The following is a 20934-nucleotide window of genomic DNA, read 5'->3' as shown; positions in this document are numbered from 1 at the left end:
TGCCCATCAAAGAGCTGCAGTAAATGTTTAGTTGCTGGGGATCGGTATTGATTTCACTGAAAACCATGAAGCTGACTATGTATCAAAGCAGTGAAAATTTTAAGCAACTAAAATGAAAACCTGAAACAGCATCAAAATGTCACCATTATGGAATTAAGGGCAGTGATTTCTAAGCACATGAGAAAAAGAATATTTCCAGAGGGTTTCAGGTATATCGAATGCTACTGTAGAGAGCCTGCCAGTTCACTGGCAGTTCACTGCTGTCAGAGCATTTTAAAGATGAGAGAATTTAAAATAGAACTGTTTTTTATGGTTGTAATTACTGGTGGTTGTGGTTTTTCTGGTTGGTTTGGGGTTTTGTTAGTTTGATTGGTATGTTTTGGTGCTTTGTTTAGTTCAATATTTCATTTCTTTCTGGTTCTGAGCTGAAAAACTCAAATTTGAAAAACTGTCATTGGGTTTGCCCCTATTTCTTCATTCTTTCTTAATTCTCTTTTAGAAAGCAAAATTCAAGACAGAAGCAAGAAAAAGCATGAGAATGGTAATAATAATAATAATAATGTTAAGAATGAATTATTTTAAAAAGTCCTCCACAAAAGCCTAGAGCATGCAGACAAAAAGATATTTAAGTTTTGAATGAAAAAAAATGAAATGGTTAAGAAAAATTTAAGGGATCAAAAATATTCACAATGTGACACTTTTGATCATTTTTGGAAGTCTTTTTTTTTTTTTTTTTTTTTATTTTTTTCCTTTATTTTCCCCCATTCTGATAGTGTAAGAAACAGATATCATTTTACTACTCATGCCTTCTCTTCTCTGTGCAGTAGCGGTAAGCCCAGGCACAGGCAGCTAATCAGACCCCTATTCAGCCAAGCACTGCATGTGTGGTTGCAAAGTTGTTTTAATTTGTAAATTTGACAGTAAAATAGGGAGTTCTTTTTGCAGATTGGACAGAAAGGACACAAGAAGGGCAAAACACAAATCTGTAGAGAGAGACTTGCAGCAGGCAAGTCAAGGGCAACCCCTTCAGAGGCAAATTTAATCATTCATCATCAATCCAATTTAGGTTGTGTGGAATATTAGGAGAGAGCAGTCACTTCTATTATATGGAGACAAAGAAATTCATTCAAATCAAGCTCGCTTAAAAACAATAAGTAAATGATTGTTTCCATCCTGTCTAATTCTAAAGATCCATTCACATCATGTAGCACCAGCTCACTGGATAAAGGAGATTCGGAGTTTAAATGACACCATGACTCTTGCAGATAGGTGATGGTTTTACCACCGTCTCTAACCCTACCTCACAAAGAGATTTCACCACATTAGGTTGCTACTTATATTTCACATTTTTAGGGAATTTAATAGCCATGAGGGACCTGTGACTATGAAGAATGTACGGGTCTTCACCAAGTCCCTTTGCCAGAACAGATCATTGGTTTTGGTTACTTTCTTGGCAATTTCTCCACTGGCTTGAATTGACTTTTACTTCTAATCATTGTTCAGCTAACAATGGAGGGAAGTGGCTTGGTTGATTTCTCCCTTCTAAGGCTTCTGTAGAAATCAAATTTGCAGCTGAGCCAGCGTAAGGCGTATTCCTTACTTTGTATTCTTCACTTCCATCCCTTTCCTGCTCTGCTCTGAGGATTAGCATGCAATTCTGCTGGTGCATCGGCTTTCTGCTGATCTTCTCCTTAGGGAGAAATTTCCTGAATAAACCTCTTAAAATACAAGCAGGAACGGTCTCATTTCAAGGATCAGTGACAATTCTGAAAAGACTAGTGAGAGAAATTCTTCAGGACTGCTTAATTGTGTTACAGAGAATCTGAACCAGCCACTCACTTCAAGCTACTACTTTTTGCTGAATAATTTCACATGCAAGTAATTTTAAATGTGACCTCCAGTCTCCCAAAGTACCCCAGGCTCTTCTGCTTTTGTATTACAAACATCCTACTTCTTGAAGACAACACAGTTACACACTTTTTTGAACCACAATGAAAAAAAAATATTAAGGCAAGCAACCTGCAAATGGAGCTACTTTGTCACCAGAGGAAGCCTGCACAAAATCGGTAGATCTGATCATTTCAGATGTGAGGTGGTTGTTTATTCACAGAGTCTAAGGACTGGCAGTGGTAGAAATTGGAAGTGCCAGTTTTTCTTTCCAAATGTGCCTTCAATGTGCAGCGTGCTTCTGTATATAGAAGACATTAGCATGCATGTAGCCTCAAGAAAACAGTATAGGGGGAGCTGGGATATTCACTGCAAATTATTTCCTAACACTACAAAGGTCTGGGATTTTTTTGGCACCGAAGTATTGCTATGCAACCCTGTGATTTGCCTTTTCCCCTCAGTGATTCAAAGTGACAGACTTTTAAACAGAATTACATCCCTGTAAGCAGTCTCCCGTGCTCTGGAGATGGGCAGGATGGCACAGACAATAAGGAAACATGACTGGAATACAGACACTACTGTCCTTGCTGTTTGGCTTCCACACACAGATAGGTGTTCAGCTTTTTTCCAGCAATGAAAGAACATTGTGTGCTCTCGATGCACTTTATTTCTGAAGCAAAACAGTATGTTTTTGAGTATGCAACAAAAACAGGGAAAAGGCTTAGAAAGGAAAATCTGAATAGGCCATTTCTTCTCAAAGGATGAAGTTTTCTGTTCTTGTGAGATTGGACCTTTAAGGCAGCTCAGCTCTTTCACAAGCCCATTGTTGCTATGCAAGAATGCTCCCATTATGGGGAAGTATTATTCTATCCAGTCTCATTCTGTACTGCTCTGCGGTGAATTCATAAATGAGAAGCAATATAGCAATATGATTTTTGTAAGGAGCTTTCACAGAATCACAGAATCACCCGGGTTGGAAGGGACCTCAAGGATCATGTAGTTCCAACCCCCCTGCCTAGCAGGGCCACCAAACACACACATTCAGATCAGGTTGCCCAGGACCCCGTCCAACCTGGCCTTAAACACGTCCAAGGACGGGGCATCCACAACCTCCCTGGGCAGCCCGTTCCAGGGCCTAACCACTCTCCTTGTAAAGAACTTCCCCCTAACATCCAACCTAAATCTTCCCTCCTTCAACTTGGATCCATTTCCCCTAGTCCTGCTGTTGTCAGCCCTTTTGAAGAGTTTACTCCCCTCGTGGGTGTAGGTTCCCTTCAGGTATTGATAGGCTGCAATGAGGTCACCACGCAGCCTTCTCTTCTCCAGGCTGAACAAGCCCAACTCCCTCAGCCTGTCCTCATAGGGGAGGTGCTCCAGCCCCCTGATCATCTTAGTCGCCCTCCTCTGGACCCTTTCCAAAATCTCAATGTCTTTCTTGTACTGAGGGCTCCACACCTGCACACAGTACTCCAGATGGGGCCTCACAAGAGCCGAGTAGAGAGGGACAATCACCTCCCTGTCCCTGCTGACCACCCCTCTCCTGATGGAGCCCAGGATCCCATTTGCCTTTCGAGCTGCCAGAGCGCACTGCTGGCTCATGTTAAGCTTTCAGAATAGAAAGTCCTACTGTCACCACATGACTGCAATAGAATGAAAACATCAAACTCTTTTTGAGCATCAAACCTTCTGGAGGGGCAGAAAGATTTAGGTTAACACATAGCCTGGGACCATAGACACCTCTCTGCAAAATCAGTGTGTCTATAGGGAAGATAACTTGGTTGTTTTGTGTCCTTTAGAGATAAAAACACTTTTCATGGCTACGAGAAGGATGAAATAGTTAAGCTTTCAGATGCCCAGAAGCCCATCTGTGACATTCATTGACATTCCATGTTAAAGAACTGCTGAATGTTTGGTGTCTTTTGGGGTGTTTGTTCCATGCCCTCTATATGCGTATAGAACCAGAAAAAAAATCCTGGTATCAAATTATGCACTGATATAGGTTCATCTGCTTCTCTGACAGGACTGGCCATTTATAAATTTATGAGACAATCAATTTCAAGCCTTAAATCTTTTCCTACCTTGCTTCCTGATCTAGGATGTTACAGACTTTCCACAATGCCAGCCAAGTAACTGAGTGAGAAGTGTGGAGTGAGTTCAACACAGAGAATTTGTAATTAGCCTCTGTGGCTCTATTGCCAACAAGGCTTTAATCATCAAAGATTCTTTCTGAAGAAATTTGGATTTTACATTTGGTGCACAAGATGAAAGACCTTCTTGCACTCATAAAATTTACAAGATTGTATTATTAATTTATTTTCCGGTTTCTTAAAATTTTTCCATTGTCAAGGAGTTGACTAGATCAATCTATGCCCATGAGAGGGGGTCAGTAGACCGCTAGCCTCCCCCTCCTCCCTGTCCCACTGGCCCCACAAAATGAGAAGGAAAAGGGATAGGGAGATGGGGAGATGGAAGCTGGGCTCAAGGAAGGAAAAAAAAAACACAAAAAAACAGTGGCAACGATCTATGAAGGAAAACTTATTTTACTGACTGTGACATCAGAATGCAAAATAACACAATATAATCCAACCTAATTGAAATTGAGACTAATAAATCAAATAAGATAGGAGAGAGTTCCTGAGACCGAGTCAAACCTGAAAAGCTTGGAACGGATAGGAAAGCACTCTCCAGCACCCACTGCAAGGCAGTAAGAGACCACCTCACCCACAAGAGCCAGATCCCATGACTTCTGTAATGTACAGGGACAGGTACCTGGAATTGGAGCATTAACACTTTAACTCCCAGTGCACTACATGATATTATGATGTGGAATACCAAAAATCGGAAAACACAAAACCATGACATTCATGATTCAAATGTGAACTCAGCTATGGTTAAACACACTGTGGCTTGTACTGCAATAGCGTGGAAAGATCACTAGTGAAAAAAGAAAAGGGGCAGGATGGATGCTTTTGACACCATAGCACCTTCCATGAGGAGAGGATTAACAGAAATCTCTGAGGTATGTTTGTATGGAGAGTGTGAAGCCAAGCTCCTAGGCTTGGATCTGACTAAAGACCTTGGTCCAATCATAGAATCACTCAGGATGGAAAAGACCTTAAAGATCATTGAGTCCAACCATGACCTCACCATACTACCCTGACTCCAACAAGCCTCTGCTAAATCATGTCCCTGAGCACCACATCCAAATGGATTTTAAACACATTCAGGGATGGTGACTCAACCACCTCCCTGGGGAGCCTATTCCAGTGCTTCAAAACCCTTTCTGTAAAGTTCTTCCAACCTAAACTTATGCTAGCATAACTTGAGGCCATTTCCCCTCATCCTGTCACCTGTCACCGATGAGACATGGTCACAATTCTGAGGGTCTTGGCCCTCCAGAGCTGAATCCAGGAATAAGTGAGCTTTTGTCATTGGGCACCTTCCAAAGGAACCCCAAAAGGCCAGTTTGTTTGATCCAGGAGCTCTCTAAAAATTTCATGAATCAAATGTTGAGCCTGATCTCAGGCCTTTGAAAAAGTAAGAAGAGCATATGCCTAAATTTATTTTATGTGGTACATACAGCTCAAGATCAACTCCTTTTGTATTGCTCTTGGAGGACATAAAGACTTCATGAACAACTGTCTTACTTAGGCTAAAGACTAGGCAGATCTCCTGTCTCCATAAACTCCTGGACAGGTCTCCATAAACAGATGTTGCACACAATTCAAGAATTCTTGGCTAAGTTTTCACTGTTCTTAGCATACATTTCCCTTCTTGCTATAAACTTAATGACTAACTGAAGATAAGGTAAAAAAGGAGTGGAAGCGAGCTAGAATCTAGGATTTCTCTTTGTAAATATGTGGACCACAAGCCATGCTCTCCTTGACTCATAGAACTCAGAGAACAAAGAGAGTGAGATTCATTCTGTCTAAAACCTGAACATCTGAACTTGACCTCAGAAACTTTCAGTTACGAAAAAATAGGTGCTCTTAAAATTGAATTGTTTGCTTTTTCTCTCACTCGATACTGGCAGCAGCAGCCAGCAGAGCTCCTATTTAATTCTTACAGGAAAGCTTCTGTCCCAGTTCAGGAGTTTCAGTCTAGGTCAAGTGAGAAGACACCTATTTCTTCAGCCTGCTTAAGGACAGAATGTGGACACATAAATAATTCAAGTCTTCCAAGGAATTACTAAGCTATTTTATCAGAGTAAAGTGGCACTAAATTCGAGGAGGTAACCTGCAAATTACAATTTTAAACTACAACTAAAATCTGAAAATAAGCACAAATTTTTTTAAAAAATGCCCCAGTACTGAGTTGTGGTTTGGTTTAACATGTTCAATTAAATGACTCTTAGTCATCAGATCTTCATTTTTTCTCTAAGTCTCTGAGGCACAAATCCAGACAGACCATGTTCACATCAGTTCTCCCTTTCAAAAATTATGCTAAGAAGATCAAGATAGTCATTTACAAATGCCTCAAGCAAACAGAACACATGAGGAATTTATTTCCAAGACAAACAGGAAATCATAAATAATCAGAATCTCGCTTTATTGCACTTAAATAGAGACAAGTCAAAGATGTGACTCTCCAGGTAGTGTTGTCTAAAATACCCTTTAAAAATAAATAGAAGGTTTCTACTAACTTATTCCATTTTCCTCAAGCTGCTTAGCTGGGATTATGTTATTGTTTCTTCTGCAGCTGCTTTCCCCATGGTGAATTTCTCCTCGAAGATTTCCTTTTTCCTGCATATCTTCTATCATTCGTATTTCATTGTCTCACTTTCTGTTTGAAATTGTCCTATTTCTTGTTATTTTTCTTAGAAGGTTTATTCCACTTCTGCCTCTCCTTTCTGTTCTTCCTTTTTCCACTTTGCTATTGTAATCTTGCCCTTGGTAAACTCCTACTACCAAAGCTCAGATGGACAAGATCTCCCACTGGGAAACTGCAAACACACTTTCTATTGTCCATTAACACTGTGGTGAATGATAGAGTTACTGAAGTTCAGAGGACAGTTTCTCTAGGACCCTAAAATTTAGAAGCAAACTGGATGAGTGAGATTAACATTTATCCTTTTCAGTTTCCTTGTGGTTTAATCCCTTCACTCTACACTGTTTAGCTGTATCCTCTGGCTTCTTCTGGATCTTTTTTTCCAATAGTTTTTTCCTCCCTTTTAAGACTGGACAAGTGGCAAAGACCCTCTCAAACATTATGGGTTTTAATGCCCCACATCAACATGAAACTTGTTCTTTCTTATGAAGCATATCTGGTTGAGTGCTTCATCTCTGGCCCTACCAAATACCAAGACACTGTAAGGAGGGCAGAGTCTGCACTCTGTGCTACTCTTCCTGCATTCATTATGAGCATCTCCTAATCTTCCTGTGTTCACACAAAAGTCAGGTGCAGAAGTGAAACATTTATGTAAACAACCTGCTCCTGCAGTTTTTCCTAAATGTTGCCTATTTTGCCCAGTCTTAAGAAAGACTCAAACACCCATGTCCACTCCCAAGGACATTTTTGCGCTGTCAGCTTCTACCTTTATGTCTACAGACACGTTTTTTTCCTCCAACATCCAATAACAGCAAAAGTTAAAATGGTAAAGGTTGTCTCCAAAATAAAATATCCTCCTGCATGAACTCATATGACCTGTTCTGACAAGCAGAAGTCCATCACTCATTGCTCTTGTCTGTGTACATAAACCTGCTGAAGGTGAGCAGGGACACCAGCAGCTTCTGGACAGCCCAAGCTTCCCAGAATGCTTGCTGGCAGCACTGCGCTCACCGTTATCTGTGCCTCATCTGAGAATACATCGTTAAGAAAAACAATCTACCATGTATCAGGAAGTGTGGGAGGAGAAGTATTTTTAAATAAAATTAGTCAAAAAAGTCCTCAGAAGTGTTTGGCTGAAGTTAGTAGGAAAGCTGGTAGTTTATTAACCATGGGAGGTTTCCCTAGCTCTTGGAAGAGAGAGAATCAGGCTTGTGAAGCACTGTGTATGTCAGCCTGGGAGCTACCAGGCCCCAGAGAATCACTACCACAGTGATCAGCCCAAATCCACAAAAATCAGTGTTGTGCAGACATGAATTTAAAGCGCTGAAAACAAGAAAGTGAACTCAATTACTGCTTGAAGGAATGAAGGAAGGTTAATCCAGACAATTACTCATTACTGCACTAGATTGCATTACATGCATTAGATGCATGCAGGCATGAGAAAATGAGGAATCACCACAGAGAAAGAAGGACTGGACTGCCCATTTGAGAGCAGATTTGTGTAATGCCAGAGACCTAGTTCTCTTAGAAAGAGACAAGCTGCTGAGCAGGCAGAAGGGAATTCCTCATTCCTCACACTGCACTGCAGCACAAGCCCATGCTGTGGTCTTAAGCTAGAGAGTCTTAATTGCTTCCTGAATTACACTTATTATAAAAGCCCTGATTCATTTCTCCTTTGTGTTGCAATTCAAGTCAGTGCACAGTTTTTGCTAGCGGCAGGCTCGCCTGGGGCTGTCAGACCTAAAACCCTTCTACAGTCTTTGTAGCTAGCCAGCATTCACCGGAACACAAAGCACACTCTCCAGAAATCCATGATGCACCAAGGGAATTTATTTCTGCAACAATCCATTCTGGTCACCACACTCATGTCCACTACTTTCTATATAACTGTCCTTGTCTAATGGGGATCCTATTTTAAAAATAATTCAATTATTTCTTTAATCCCTCTAATCCCATGAAAATTATTTCTGAGCCCAGCCCTGGATGGTAAGAAAATTTCTCTTGATGTTCCACCTAATTTATTCATCACTGGATTATTCCTCTTTGTGTCATCCCTCTCTCTGAGCTTTATCAGTGTTTTCTTTCTCAGTGTTTGCAGATAACTAGCACCTCTCTAGAGAGAACCAAAACTGGACTGCTTTAAAGAGAGAGTGCTGAACATGGGATATATTTGGGCATTTAATATCTGGGTCTTACCTTACGTAGGTACTGTTTGCAACTGCATCTGTCTCATATTCTCTTGGAGGAGAGACATCTGGGAAGGCTGGAGAGTTAGGCAGAGAGAAATGTTATGAGGTTCTACAAGGGCAAATGTAGTCCTACACTGGGGGAGGAATAACTGCATGCATCAATACAGGTAAGGGGCTGAGCTCCTGGAAAGGAGCTCTGAAGAGAAGGACCTGGGTGTCCTGGTGGACAACAGATTGACCAGGAGCTGGCAGTGTGCCCTTGTGGTCAAGGAGGCCAATGGCATCCTAGGGTGCATTAATAAGAGCGTGCCCAGAAGGTTGAGAGTTGATTCTGTCCCGCTACTCTGCCCTGGTGAGGCCACATGTGAAGTCCTACTTCCAGTTCTGTGCTCCTCGGTTCAAGAAAGACAGAGAAATACTGGGGAGTTTCTGGGAGGGCTGCAAAGATGAGTAGGGGCCTGGAGCAACTCCCTTGTGAGGAAAGGCTGAGAGACCTGGGGCTGTTCAGTCTGGAGAAGGCTGAGAGGAAATCTTATCAGTGCTTATAAATATCTAAAGTGCAGGTGACAAGTGGATGGGGCCAGGCTCTTTTCAACAATGCCCAGTGATAGAACAAGGGGAAATAGGAACAAACTGGAACACAGGAAATTCTGTACAAGCATGAGAAAGAGCTTCTTTCCTTGAAGGTGACAGAACACTGGATCAGGCTGCCCAGGGAAGCTGTGGAATCTCCTTCTCTTGCAGATATTCAAAACCTTTTTGGACCCTTTCCTGTGCAATTGGCTTTAGGAAACCTGCTTTAGCAGGGGATTGGACTAGGTGATCTCCAGAGGCCCCTTCTACCCCCTGTAATTCTGCGGCTCTATGAGAGCAAAGGATAAATATGCAAATGTATGCACAAAAGTGCATACCAGCCATTGTCTGCAGCAGCAAAGCTTTCATTTTAAAATTATACCTCTGCTCAATGTTCTTCTGTCTCTTTGGAGGAGCTCAGTTTATTATTGGTTTTCTTTTTCATGTCCTACCTAAGAATGTATGATGCCCAGGACAGGCATCTGCTCTTTGGCCCTCCACCAGCTTGTGCCCTGGGCTGCTTTCCCAACAGGTGAGCAAAGTATCTCAGAGCTATACCAGTGCTGTGTTCTCCAAATGGGCATTCCCCATTCTTTTCTCTAATGAATATGAATCAGCAAGGTTCCAATTTAAAACAAGCCAAAACTCTAAAGCAGAAGAGGAATTAATACTGTAATATCAAAATATCCCAACAAAAATTTCTTGCTCAGCACTTGCCTGACCTTAGGAGAACCTGAATTCACTGAACTCACCTGAACTCACCCTGTCTCTTCTGCACTTCCTTCAAGTGCCCCAAAAATTGCTGCTGTGCACTATGGAGATCTCCTGCACCTTAACAGTTGATGCTTTTCTCCTGTACTATCTCTTTTCTGCCAGAAGCAGGCAGATCCATGCTTAAACCTTATCAAGATCTGAGCCCCATTCTGATTCCTTTTAACACTCAGTAGTAGGGCTGTGACTCCACCTAAGACACTGGGAGCCATTGGCCTTGTCAAACACTACATTCAGTGCTTGTTCAGTGCTAGGGCAGTGAGTGTGGTCCTTCCTCTACAGGTTCCCCCCAGTTCACCTACCTCCTTCTCAAGCTTCCTCCTTCCCAGCCAGTGCAGCTGCTCTGTCAGGCTGCAGCAGGAGGCTGATCCTGCAGAATAAAAGCAAGCTGGAAACCCCATGCTTCTACAGCCCCATGAAAGCACGCTCATACACAGCAGGGAGGGGCAGCCCTGCTGCACTCTGGACAAGGGATCCACTTCAACTCGTGCTCAATTTAAACGCTTGCATTGCTGCTGCTAAGAGCACTTGCATGCTATAATACCCACAGCCATTGTCTTATAACGTCTATAAGGGAGCTCTTTAATTTCTGTTTCATCTCAAGCAGCACCCAGGCCACCAAAATCCCATGAAAACACATCGCACTACTCGGTTTCCTTCATGCATTTCTCTTTGCCTCCTGGGATCTAAATCCCTGACCTTCCTTGCCAAAACCCTCAGGCCCAGTGGTGTCAGTCACCCTTCTCTCCAGCTATCTAATGGACTGCCATAACAAAGTTAAGCTGACAGCAATTACTCTCAGGATCACTACTTGTGTTTTTTTTTTTAGACCCGTGGAAGAGTTTATGAGCTGCAAGGCTGCCATTTTCCCCACAGCTATACCATCTGGTCTAGTGAGTGATGCAGACCTTGTCTCGCTCATGTTCAGAAGGCACTGACAGCTACAATACAGGCTCGTCTAAAGTACACAAGTAATTGTCAACTGTGTTTAGTAACTTTGTATGAATTTTGGAGAAGGTAGATGGAAAATATGGAACAGGAAATTATTGTTGTGACTAGAAACTCAGAGCTGAAAGGCAGGCAGCTGTAGGTAATCAGGATGGAAAGCTACTGCTGTGCCATTTTAGAATTGGCAATTTGCAATCGAGAGATACATTTTTCTATCCTGCCAGCTGGAGCCTCTTGGCAAAGTGGCTATGTTTTTTGAAACTAAACAAATTAATCTTTCTTATTTTTCCCCAGAGTTTTGGGTTTTACCTCAAGAGGTTTGATCTAAATCTTTCTCTTACATCTGACTAACAAAAGACTTATTAAAAATGAAAGAGAACACAAGAAAAATAGGAAGAAATACAAGCATTCCTCTGTATTCAGCACATCAACTGCTTTTTGAACATATGAAATCTGAGTCGTTCTGATTTTCCTTATTTTCCATTAATGAAAATAAATAATTTTACATCAACACAGTTGATCGACTCCAGTTTACATTCCTATGAAGAAGTGCAGAGCTTTGATTTGTCTCGTCACACCGTATATAATCAAGTAATAGAAAAAATAGTTATCTTATTTGTAATACTCTGACAAAGGTCTTCTCCAAAAAACATCTTTTATTTTTAGTGAGTTTTGATACATGGTTTGAACTTACAACATATGATTGTTAAGCAGCATAGGCTTATTTTTGATTGTCCGTTTTAAAATACAATGTGATGTCACTATTGCTTTTCTCAGTAGATTATGTAGACAAAATAATTTTCTGATTAAGATGTGTTGAACAAAAAGTCTTAATGTTTGAATATATATTTCCCTTGGTGTTGGTGTCTATGAGAAACTCTTTCAGACATGGAAATCCTTTGCCTTTAATACAGATAAATACTAGTCTTCACCTCATGCTCTGTATGGTACCGGTGCAACCTTTTTGTCACCTGTACCACCAGACTTTAGCCCTGAGTCTCTAAAGCACATGCTAAAATTTGGAGGAGCATGTTTAAAAGCAATTTCCTTACTACACCACTATGTTCAAACACATGCTTTTATACTAATGTAGTTTCCTGAATGGATGTGATGAGTAGTCTGACTGCAACGTCCCCAAACATCTGTTCTCAGGAGAATTAGGTCATGTAGGTTTATAGAGCTTAAGGGAAAGGAAAAAATTACAAATGTAGTCTAACCTATTACCCAGACCTGATGTTTGCTTTAGAAGAATGCAGGATACACAGGACTTAATGGGATTAGAACCTTTCTAAAAGTACTCTGGGGATACTTAAGTGTCAAGATTGTTCAGATGACCATGGAGATCTTTCCTGACCTCTGAGCCTTTGAAAAATAACAAAAATGAGTCTGCATGAATTTGCCAATGAATTAAGAGGTTGGCAGTGCAAAAGGGTAACACCCAGAATTTGACTATTCCAACTGTACTGAACACAGTAGTGACCTTGTGTTACCAGCTATTGTGAAATGGAGTTTGGACAATCATGGAAACTATGAATCTCTCAAGTTAAGAGGGGGTAAGTCATACAGCTGAGACAGAATTTCCCAAGTCCTGCGACCTGTAAGGCTGCTCTTCAAGGACCTCTTCAAAACTGATATGAAGAGCTTTTTCTGAATAAGATTTGGATACCTGTTCTTCCCTTTTTTGCTCTGTTCAGTTGGAAGCACGTTTTCCCATATGTTTCCTTCTCTTATTCTCATGTAGCCATCATAACTGAAAATAAGGAAGAGAGAGAAGAAAAAAAAACCACATGTGCTGTATCTTTCTATACAATCCAGGGGGGAGAGAGGGAGTTACAGTGTCATGATCAGAGCTGTCATGCCAAGTTGATGGGTGGAAAAACAACTTGTTTCCATCAGCTTTGGGAGGCATCTTCCACAAGCACAGAGGAGCAAAGAAGCTGGTTATGAAAGAGAAAGAGAGATGGAAAGCAAAGATGGGGAATTAGATTAGAAAGGAGATCTCCGAGATCCGAATTTGCTTCTCAAAATCATTGCTAGGGCCAGAGTTTGTAGCCAAGTTGCTGAAGCTTCAGTGCTGTGCTGAAGTGTTGTGTAATTGAGATCACTTCACCTCACAGGTGCAGAGAAATGTGCATTTACACAGCAAATCCTGCTGGGATGAGAGAAATATCTTCAGGGAAATTCTGACAGTGTGAGAAATAAGAGAAGTAATCATAAAAATGAATAAAATGGCTGATTTAGTGAAATTATTTATTTTCCAGATAAGGCAGGACTATTCCTTTATCTATGGCTTTAATTGCTGAACTATGGCATATTTTCATGATGTCAGTGCTCTGATGCTCAATCCCCGTTGCACCTCCTGAATCAACAGCTCCAAAACCCGCTCAAGCATTCTTTAGTGCAGATTTAGGGCTTTAACTGTGGAAATAAATCATGATAAAAGAAGTGTTCTGAGTTCTATGAGACCATACATCTTGAAACAAATAAAGTGGGTTGTATTTATTGGGCTTTATGGGCCTGAAAAAAGCTTAAAGATCTACTGAAGTGTTTTAGGCAAGAAAGTTTGCATGGCTTGGGGTATAGGAACAAAGAAAAAATAGACTGACTAGTATGGTTATACTACCTATGTATGCCAAAAATAGCCCTTCAGGTCCTGAAGGCAGGAAGCTGAAAAATTGTACCAGGTTCATAAAGAGACAATAAAATGATTATAAGATAATGTATAAAGCATGATTTCTAATGAAAGATTCAAGGAGCTTAATCGTTTGATTATCAAAAAATGCCACAAGATGACTTCTTCCCTCTCAAGCCATCTCCACAGGGATGAGAATATAGGTTCTACAGCCCAGCAAGTGAAAGTGTAAGTGGATTAAATAAATAGCTGAAAAGCTACCTCTGCCCAGATGTGAAATAAAGCTCAAGTTTTTAAACAGTGGCACAATTTATGACTGGAAAAACATATCCAAGGTAATATATTTCACTGGAAACCTTCAAACACTTTTGACTAGAAGAGATGACCCAAATCAGAATTAGCAGATCTTTGTCCCATTGAAGATCACAACAGAAGATTGCTATTGTACCTTTTGAGCTACGAAACTATGGAAGAAACAGTCCTAGAAATGAAAACCTATATTCTTAGGCAGTTAGGTTCCAATTAAAGCTGCCTGAGCCAACAAGATTTCGACAATTTACAGGTGCTAGGTGTTTACTTCAGACCACTTGTCTATTTTCTATCTGTGGTCAGCCACAAAGATGGCATCTCTAGCACGTGTCTCATTTCACACTTAAACAGATCAGAGGAATTGTCCCTTAGAAGTATTACATTCAATATAATCAGAGATGGAGCCTAACTGTCTGGCTATCTATCCTGCTTTTAGATGATTTAGTGTAAGTGAAATGAATGCTACGCTCTTCTCTCAATATACTTGTACAAGAGGAATTTTTAGATTGCACATTTTCTTAGATTAATCTCTTCGAGACAAAGAGAGAGCTTTAATACATCAATAGAAGCATGAAGGTGCTTTCACTCTAGAGATAATGTTCCAAGGCATTATCAAATTTAAATGATACAAGGTTTTTATAGCTTATTCTGCTATTAAGTGACATGTGACTCTGTCACTCCAGTGACTCTGGGGTGTCTCATTAACTTCAGCAGAGATGTACAGCGCAGCTGAGGGAAAAGTTCTCTGTAAATATTTTACATGAACTTTATTGAACGTAGTTTGGGTTTTCTTCTGAAGAACTGAGACTGACTTCAATAGAAGATTTCCCTGGGAAAATAATGAACTATTTGGGCAATTCTCAAAAAGAATGTTTTACACTTTTTTTCTTATTAAAGATGCCTAAGACACATCATACATATTTAACATATGCAGGTCAGTATGGACTGTACCATGAGTTCCATAGACACGGCAAGCTGAAACTAGTTTTGTTAGTGGTTTCAGAAAAGGGAAGATAAATATATGAAATGAATCTGCTTTGTAGTGAAGGTACTTGAAGTCTTATCAGACTTTCAAGCAGTGAAAAGATAGAAAGTGGGCTGTTTCCTGTTTTATACTCCTTAGGAAAGGAGTAGCCTGCTTACCATCATAATGTTGTTTGCTTTGCATTCTATATGTAAAATGGTGAACAGGTAAAATATCACTCAAGAAATGATACAGCCTTTTTTTTTTTTTTCCTCCTGGGATTAAGTCATCTTTCACTTTAAAGTGATTGGTTTCAATCTGCATGGCTTTTGTCAAAATACATAAAGGTCACTGCTATCTTTTGATTCTTCTGTGGCTCTTAAGTGCTTGTGAGAAAGGAATTCTTGGCTTGGCTCCATTTCCAAAAAGAGAGATGCTAACAAGCATTGATGGGTGCAATACGGAAGCTAACAACTACATAGATCTGGAAACAGCACACTTGGCTGCTGCTATGTTTTCTTCTTGGCACTGCTCAAGACTACTTTGCAGGCAAGCTAAGAGAAATGTGCTAAATCCCAAGTCTGCTCTAGTGTCTCAATAGACAAGGATTCTGCTAGTTGTGAGTCCCATACCGACATCTTTGCTGACTTTTTAATAATATCAGTGACAATGTGTTTCAATTCTGCACACTCATCATCTTCAAATTGTTTCACCCTTCTCAGAAATCTGGTATTTGCTCATCTATGGTTTTTATTTAAAAGACTTTACATGTGATGTGGAATAGTGTTTGGTTAAGCCCTCAAATAGACATGTCAGGGATACTCTTCAAAATATGAATTAGTACTTCTACATATTTTTTGAACCTACAGAGTTTCTCTCTCAATACTTTGTCTCCTGTACCCAGTGTGCCTCACAGCTACTTCAGTGTATTGCTGAAGCACAGTTTTGTTTTAAGAAGGAATACAATTACCTTCAGTTATTCTTAAAATGTCTTATTGTCTTGCCTGGCCTTATATTGTGCAATTCACATTTTGCATTGACCTCTTCTGCTGATGCAGATTGGTCAATTCCCTCAACCTCCAACACTTTAAAATCATATCTCAAGGAACTCAGATATTTATCCATGTCTTATCTGTGACAGATTTCATGTTAATTTTACTGGGATCTGATTTTGTCTTTCTGTGGTGACAGCATAGACCATGTCATGGAATGAGCAAGGACATTCTAATGCCTGAACTGTACAAAAGCCAAAGTTTGCATGATCATAGTTTATTTAAGACGAGGACTTAATTAAATATCTGCCATGTATTTTTGTATTTAGCACTACTATCACTGTGCATTTGGAAGATGCAATAGTAATTTTGAGGGCAAGCAATAGGGTTCCTTTTTTATATGGTATACCATAGCAATTGTGCAAAAAATGAACAATAATTTTTAAATATTTACAAAACATTGTGGAAGTGTGGCTAGAGGTACTACATTTAGGGCTTCAATCAATTTTGAACTTGAAGCAAAGATTCATCTACCTTGTTTTGTGTGAATAACAGCACTTATTCTTTCAGTACATAGTTTCCCCACAGTTTGCAGATGAACTAGTTAATTGACATAAAAGTTAACACATTTATTACCTATGCAGGTTCACTCTTTAAGTAACGTTGTTTAAATAGCATCAGTACAGGTTAGGGGCTGAGCTGCTGGAGAGGAGCTCTGCAGAGAGGGATCTGGGTGTCCTGGTGGGCAGCAGGTTGGCCATGAGCCAGCAGTGTGCCCTTGTGGCCAAGAAGGTTAGTGGTATCCCAGGGTGCATTAAAAAGCACATGGCCAGCAAGTCAAGGAAAGTGATCTTCCCTCTCCCTCCATGGTGAGACTACATCTGGATTTTTGAATTATACATTATTTTGAGTGAGTACCGATATGGAAATATCCATTTTAAAAGTGTGAGCAACGGGCCACCTTCATACAAGTAGAAATAAGTGCTCTCGCTTTGGACCTGAGGGAAATCTATGTATGACTTGTATGTGACTGACCTACTTTGCTTAGAAGCCTACCTGGCCTCCTTGCCTTTTAAGGAAAAGAGATGTCCTTTCATTATCTTCAGTTATCAGATCTATGTGTTCCAATATGTAATTACTCTCACAGAAAGATGATCTATTTTCCTGTTGTAAGGTTAGTTTGTCCAACTTCAGTTTACAATTATGGAAGTCTGATTTACCTTTCTTTGCAAGATTGGAAAGTTCTCAGGTTGGGTTTTGTTTGTGTGTTTGTTGCATATATATACACATCTCCCATAAGGACAGAAGCCATCTCTAAGCCATATCTTCTATGAAACCAGTCTTCAAAAATTCCATGCTCTTGAAATGTGAAGTGTCAAGGAATTCTTAGCTTTGCTGTACGCAGCAGTAAAATCACTGTCTTGCTTCTATATGCTACGTATATATACGTGTTTATCCCTAAATAGATATGTGAAGGATTAAGTTGGATTTTTCCAGATGTCAAAGGGGAGGACTCATAGTGACATGCAAGGCTTTATAACAACACTGGATTTTGCTCAAGACAAGCTTATATGCCTGTATGACACTGCAAAGTAGACACAGTTCACCACTTCTTAAGATAATGCTTTTACAATTAGCTCAACTACAACTTCATGGCGCTGCACTGTTCTAGAAATCTCTGATTTTAGGACTTAGTTTTCCCTCTTTCAGGCACGATCTGTAATCTGTATTCCTGTATTCGGTATATATATCTGTATTCGGTTCACACAAATCGTTTTCAATGCCATTAAAACAGATTTCATGGGACTGAGACCACTAACAGGGTGGTTCAGAGTACACTGAAAGAGTGGCTAATTCCCTTCAGTATTTGCTATTTTACCATTCCTTATGCTACTCTGTTCTTCACAGAGAGGGTGATGAGGTCCTGTCCAGAGAGGCTGTGGATACTCGGTCTCTGGAGGTGCACAAGACCAGGTCAGATGGGGCCCTGGGCAACCTGGTCTAGTACCAGATCTGGAGATTGGTGGTCCTGCCTGTGGCAGTGGGGTTGGAACTTGATGATCCTTGGGATGCCTTCCAACCCAAGCCATTTTATGATTCTATGAAACTGGTTGTTTAAATATTGTGTAGCTTTGATAGAGTTAATCTTGAAGGTAATTTGGTTCTATCTAATTTGAGTAATCCTAGACATACTTCTAGCAGCAGTGATGCTCTGTGGGAATGCTATGGCAACATGAAAACGTTGGCTGTCTAGCAGTCTTAGTGCATCCTGTGCACGATCCGTGAATAAACAGAGGATTTTAGTTCCCAGGGTGTCAGTCTGGCACATTTCACAAACACTACATTCAGTTACCAAAAAAAGTCAGCCAGTCATACGGAGAAAGTGCTATAGTGAGTGAGTGATAAACTTCCTGCTGCTAACCCACGTCCATACTAACTCTAAGGAGACAGAAATAAATCATGCATTACTTATTTCAGAGGGGAAATATGCTCTCCTTCAGATTTTTATTGTTTTCATTCTTATCTGCTCTTCCTTGTTCATACTATTTTTTGTCTTGGCATCTCCTTGCTATTCTATGGGCATGTCAGTATGCTTTCTTTCTGTCAGATGTGTTTTCTCTCTAAACCAAAGACTGGAGATATGGTCAGTGAACCACCAGGTCTGAGCAAAAATAGCACAAAGGGGATATTATTTTGGGGTTCAGTGCATAGAAACACATTTATATTGTTTATAATCCACTGCAAATGGGAGCACAACAGTATTTTTGCATTTAGTTCTGTCATTCAGTGAATATAAGCTTTACATCCACCTATTGCTTTCCATCATTGTGTATATCTTAAAAAAGGAAACGTGATGGAATTTATAGGATTGTGCTGCTTTTCCAGACAATATCTAAAATTAATGACATGGGAGAAGGCTGTTAACATCAAGAGTTCAGGTTCCCTAGTCACAGAGTCCATACATGGTTGGAAAGTTTCTTCTGCTGAGGAGAGAAATTTGGGGGCAACTTCTAAACTTGACAGGAAGTTATTCCAATACTTTATCACATTCATGGTTAAAATGTTGAGAATCCATTTCTTTTAGTTATTTGAGCTTGTAAAATCTCAGACTGTATTCACATATCAGTTTCATAGTTCATAGATGTGAACATCCTTCTTGAACGGCATATACAGGTAGAACTGAACTCACTGTTCAAAATAAGCAGTATCTGAGCTCTCTATCACCCAGAAAAGAAATTTGGGGTTTATCAAATATAGCTCCATAAAAAATATCAGTTCCATTCTCAGTAACAGTAAAAAACAAAACAAAACAGTTATCTGTTAGGAATTCTTAGGAGAGAGATGCATAATTAAATGAAAAATATCCTGTCACTTCTGTGTAAGTAACTCAAGTGGGTAAGCATGGACTACTTTTCAGTACGGAATAGAAACAACCTAAAGAAGACACTGGAAGTCTCAAACTCCAAAACCCTTAACAACACAGATGAAGTGGACAGCACTGTTCGATGTCTTTTGCAAATCACCAACTTTAGTCTTGAAACTCATATGAACCAGGTTTAATACTAACCAAAGGAAATGACTCTTCATCTAACAAGGAATAGATGAGTGAATCTCCTTGCTAAAGAAAAGGCAAGAAACAAGTTTACATAGGCTCAGGAGAAATTGAGACAAGTAATCTATGCCCACTGCAGAGACAACAAGCTAACTGCACCCTCTGCCACAATGCATGCCAGCATTTTGACATTTGATCCCTTCCTCGTTCTTCAGGTTCTTATTTAAACCTTATCTGAAAACATTTAAATTCCACATCCTGTCTTAAGACCATATTTTTCTAGATTTTACTTTTTTTTGTTGTTGTTGTTCTCATTTTTACTTAAAACCTCTGGACAAATTTTGACATATAAAACTAATGTTATAATAGAAACAATATAATTATAATGAATGCCAAATGTCTGAATTAGAATGAACTGACATTCAGTATAAAAAGTCTTAAAGATTAATGAAGCTTAAGGAAAGAAGCTGCAAGTTTTAAAACTGATTATGAAAGAGTAAACTGTATGTACAAAGGTGGCTTAAGTTCAAGATGCCATAGATACAGAGTGCTCACCAGGGAAAGTATTGTCTTGTTGAACAAAAAATGAAAACTCAACTCCGCACAAGGTTAAAGATTGTATTTTAATCACGGACTGAAACATCATGATTTACAAAACTGATGGTTAGATTTAAAACCAACCACGTACATCTTTCTGTGGGAATATTCCCCCTACACCCTAGCAGACTAGGGGTTTCAGTGAAGAACAGAGCTGTTCATGTTTGCCTTTGGGACTGAACGGTGATTTCCAGGATGATGACTGATGCTGCAAGAATTCACCTTAGATGCTTGCCAATATATTTCATTTACTCAGCTGGAAGTGGCTTCTTCTAGGGAGCTCTGCTGGATTCATCAGAAATCCCAACCATCTTGCAGCTTTCTGTCCAGAGCCTTCTTTGCAGCTCCTCATCATATGCTACGTCAGCTGATTTTGTCCTTTCCTCATTGTAAAGGTAACAGCCGCCAACTCCTTCCATCTCAGGTGATACTGCTGCATAGATGGTTGTAGAGGCTCCTTCTTCTGGAGTCTGCAGAACAAACAACAAAAAACAAATTCAGGAGAGGTACAAGACTTTTGTTTTGCCATAGGGTCTTACCAGTGACAATTAGTTTCCCTCGTTTTTCAACATAACCTCAAGCTGGTAATGATGAGAATGCCATCTATCAAACCAGCAGAGTACAGGTTCATTTTTGCCATAGCACTATTTTGTTATAGCTTAAATCCACAGAACAGGTGCATGAAAACTGGTCTATTTTTTCAAGACCTAGTCAGATGCAGCACACAAAATTACTGAGTTTTCACAGTTAGA

General features: G+C 40.0%; 1 protein-coding gene across 1 annotated transcript in view; it reads right to left on the bottom strand.

Moving 5' to 3' along the window:
• Nucleotides 1-20189: 20189 nt before the first annotated feature.
• The window catches only part of DHRSX (dehydrogenase/reductase X-linked), a 161512-nt gene continuing 160767 nt past the window's right edge, over nt 20190-20934 (bottom strand). The window contains exon 7 of the mRNA XM_042809727.1: nt 20190-20652. Within this exon, the coding sequence (XP_042665661.1) occupies nt 20455-20652 (198 nt within the window). The 3' untranslated portion in view covers nt 20190-20454. The remainder of the gene's footprint in view (nt 20653-20934) is intronic.

This window comes from Centrocercus urophasianus, unplaced genomic scaffold (genome assembly GCF_019232065.1).
Source record: "Centrocercus urophasianus isolate 14NV4802_14NV808 unplaced genomic scaffold, USGS_Curo_1.0 seq_12, whole genome shotgun sequence".
NCBI classification, from domain to species: domain Eukaryota; kingdom Metazoa; phylum Chordata; class Aves; order Galliformes; family Phasianidae; genus Centrocercus; species Centrocercus urophasianus.
This window is presented reverse-complemented; position numbering and strand designations above follow the sequence as displayed.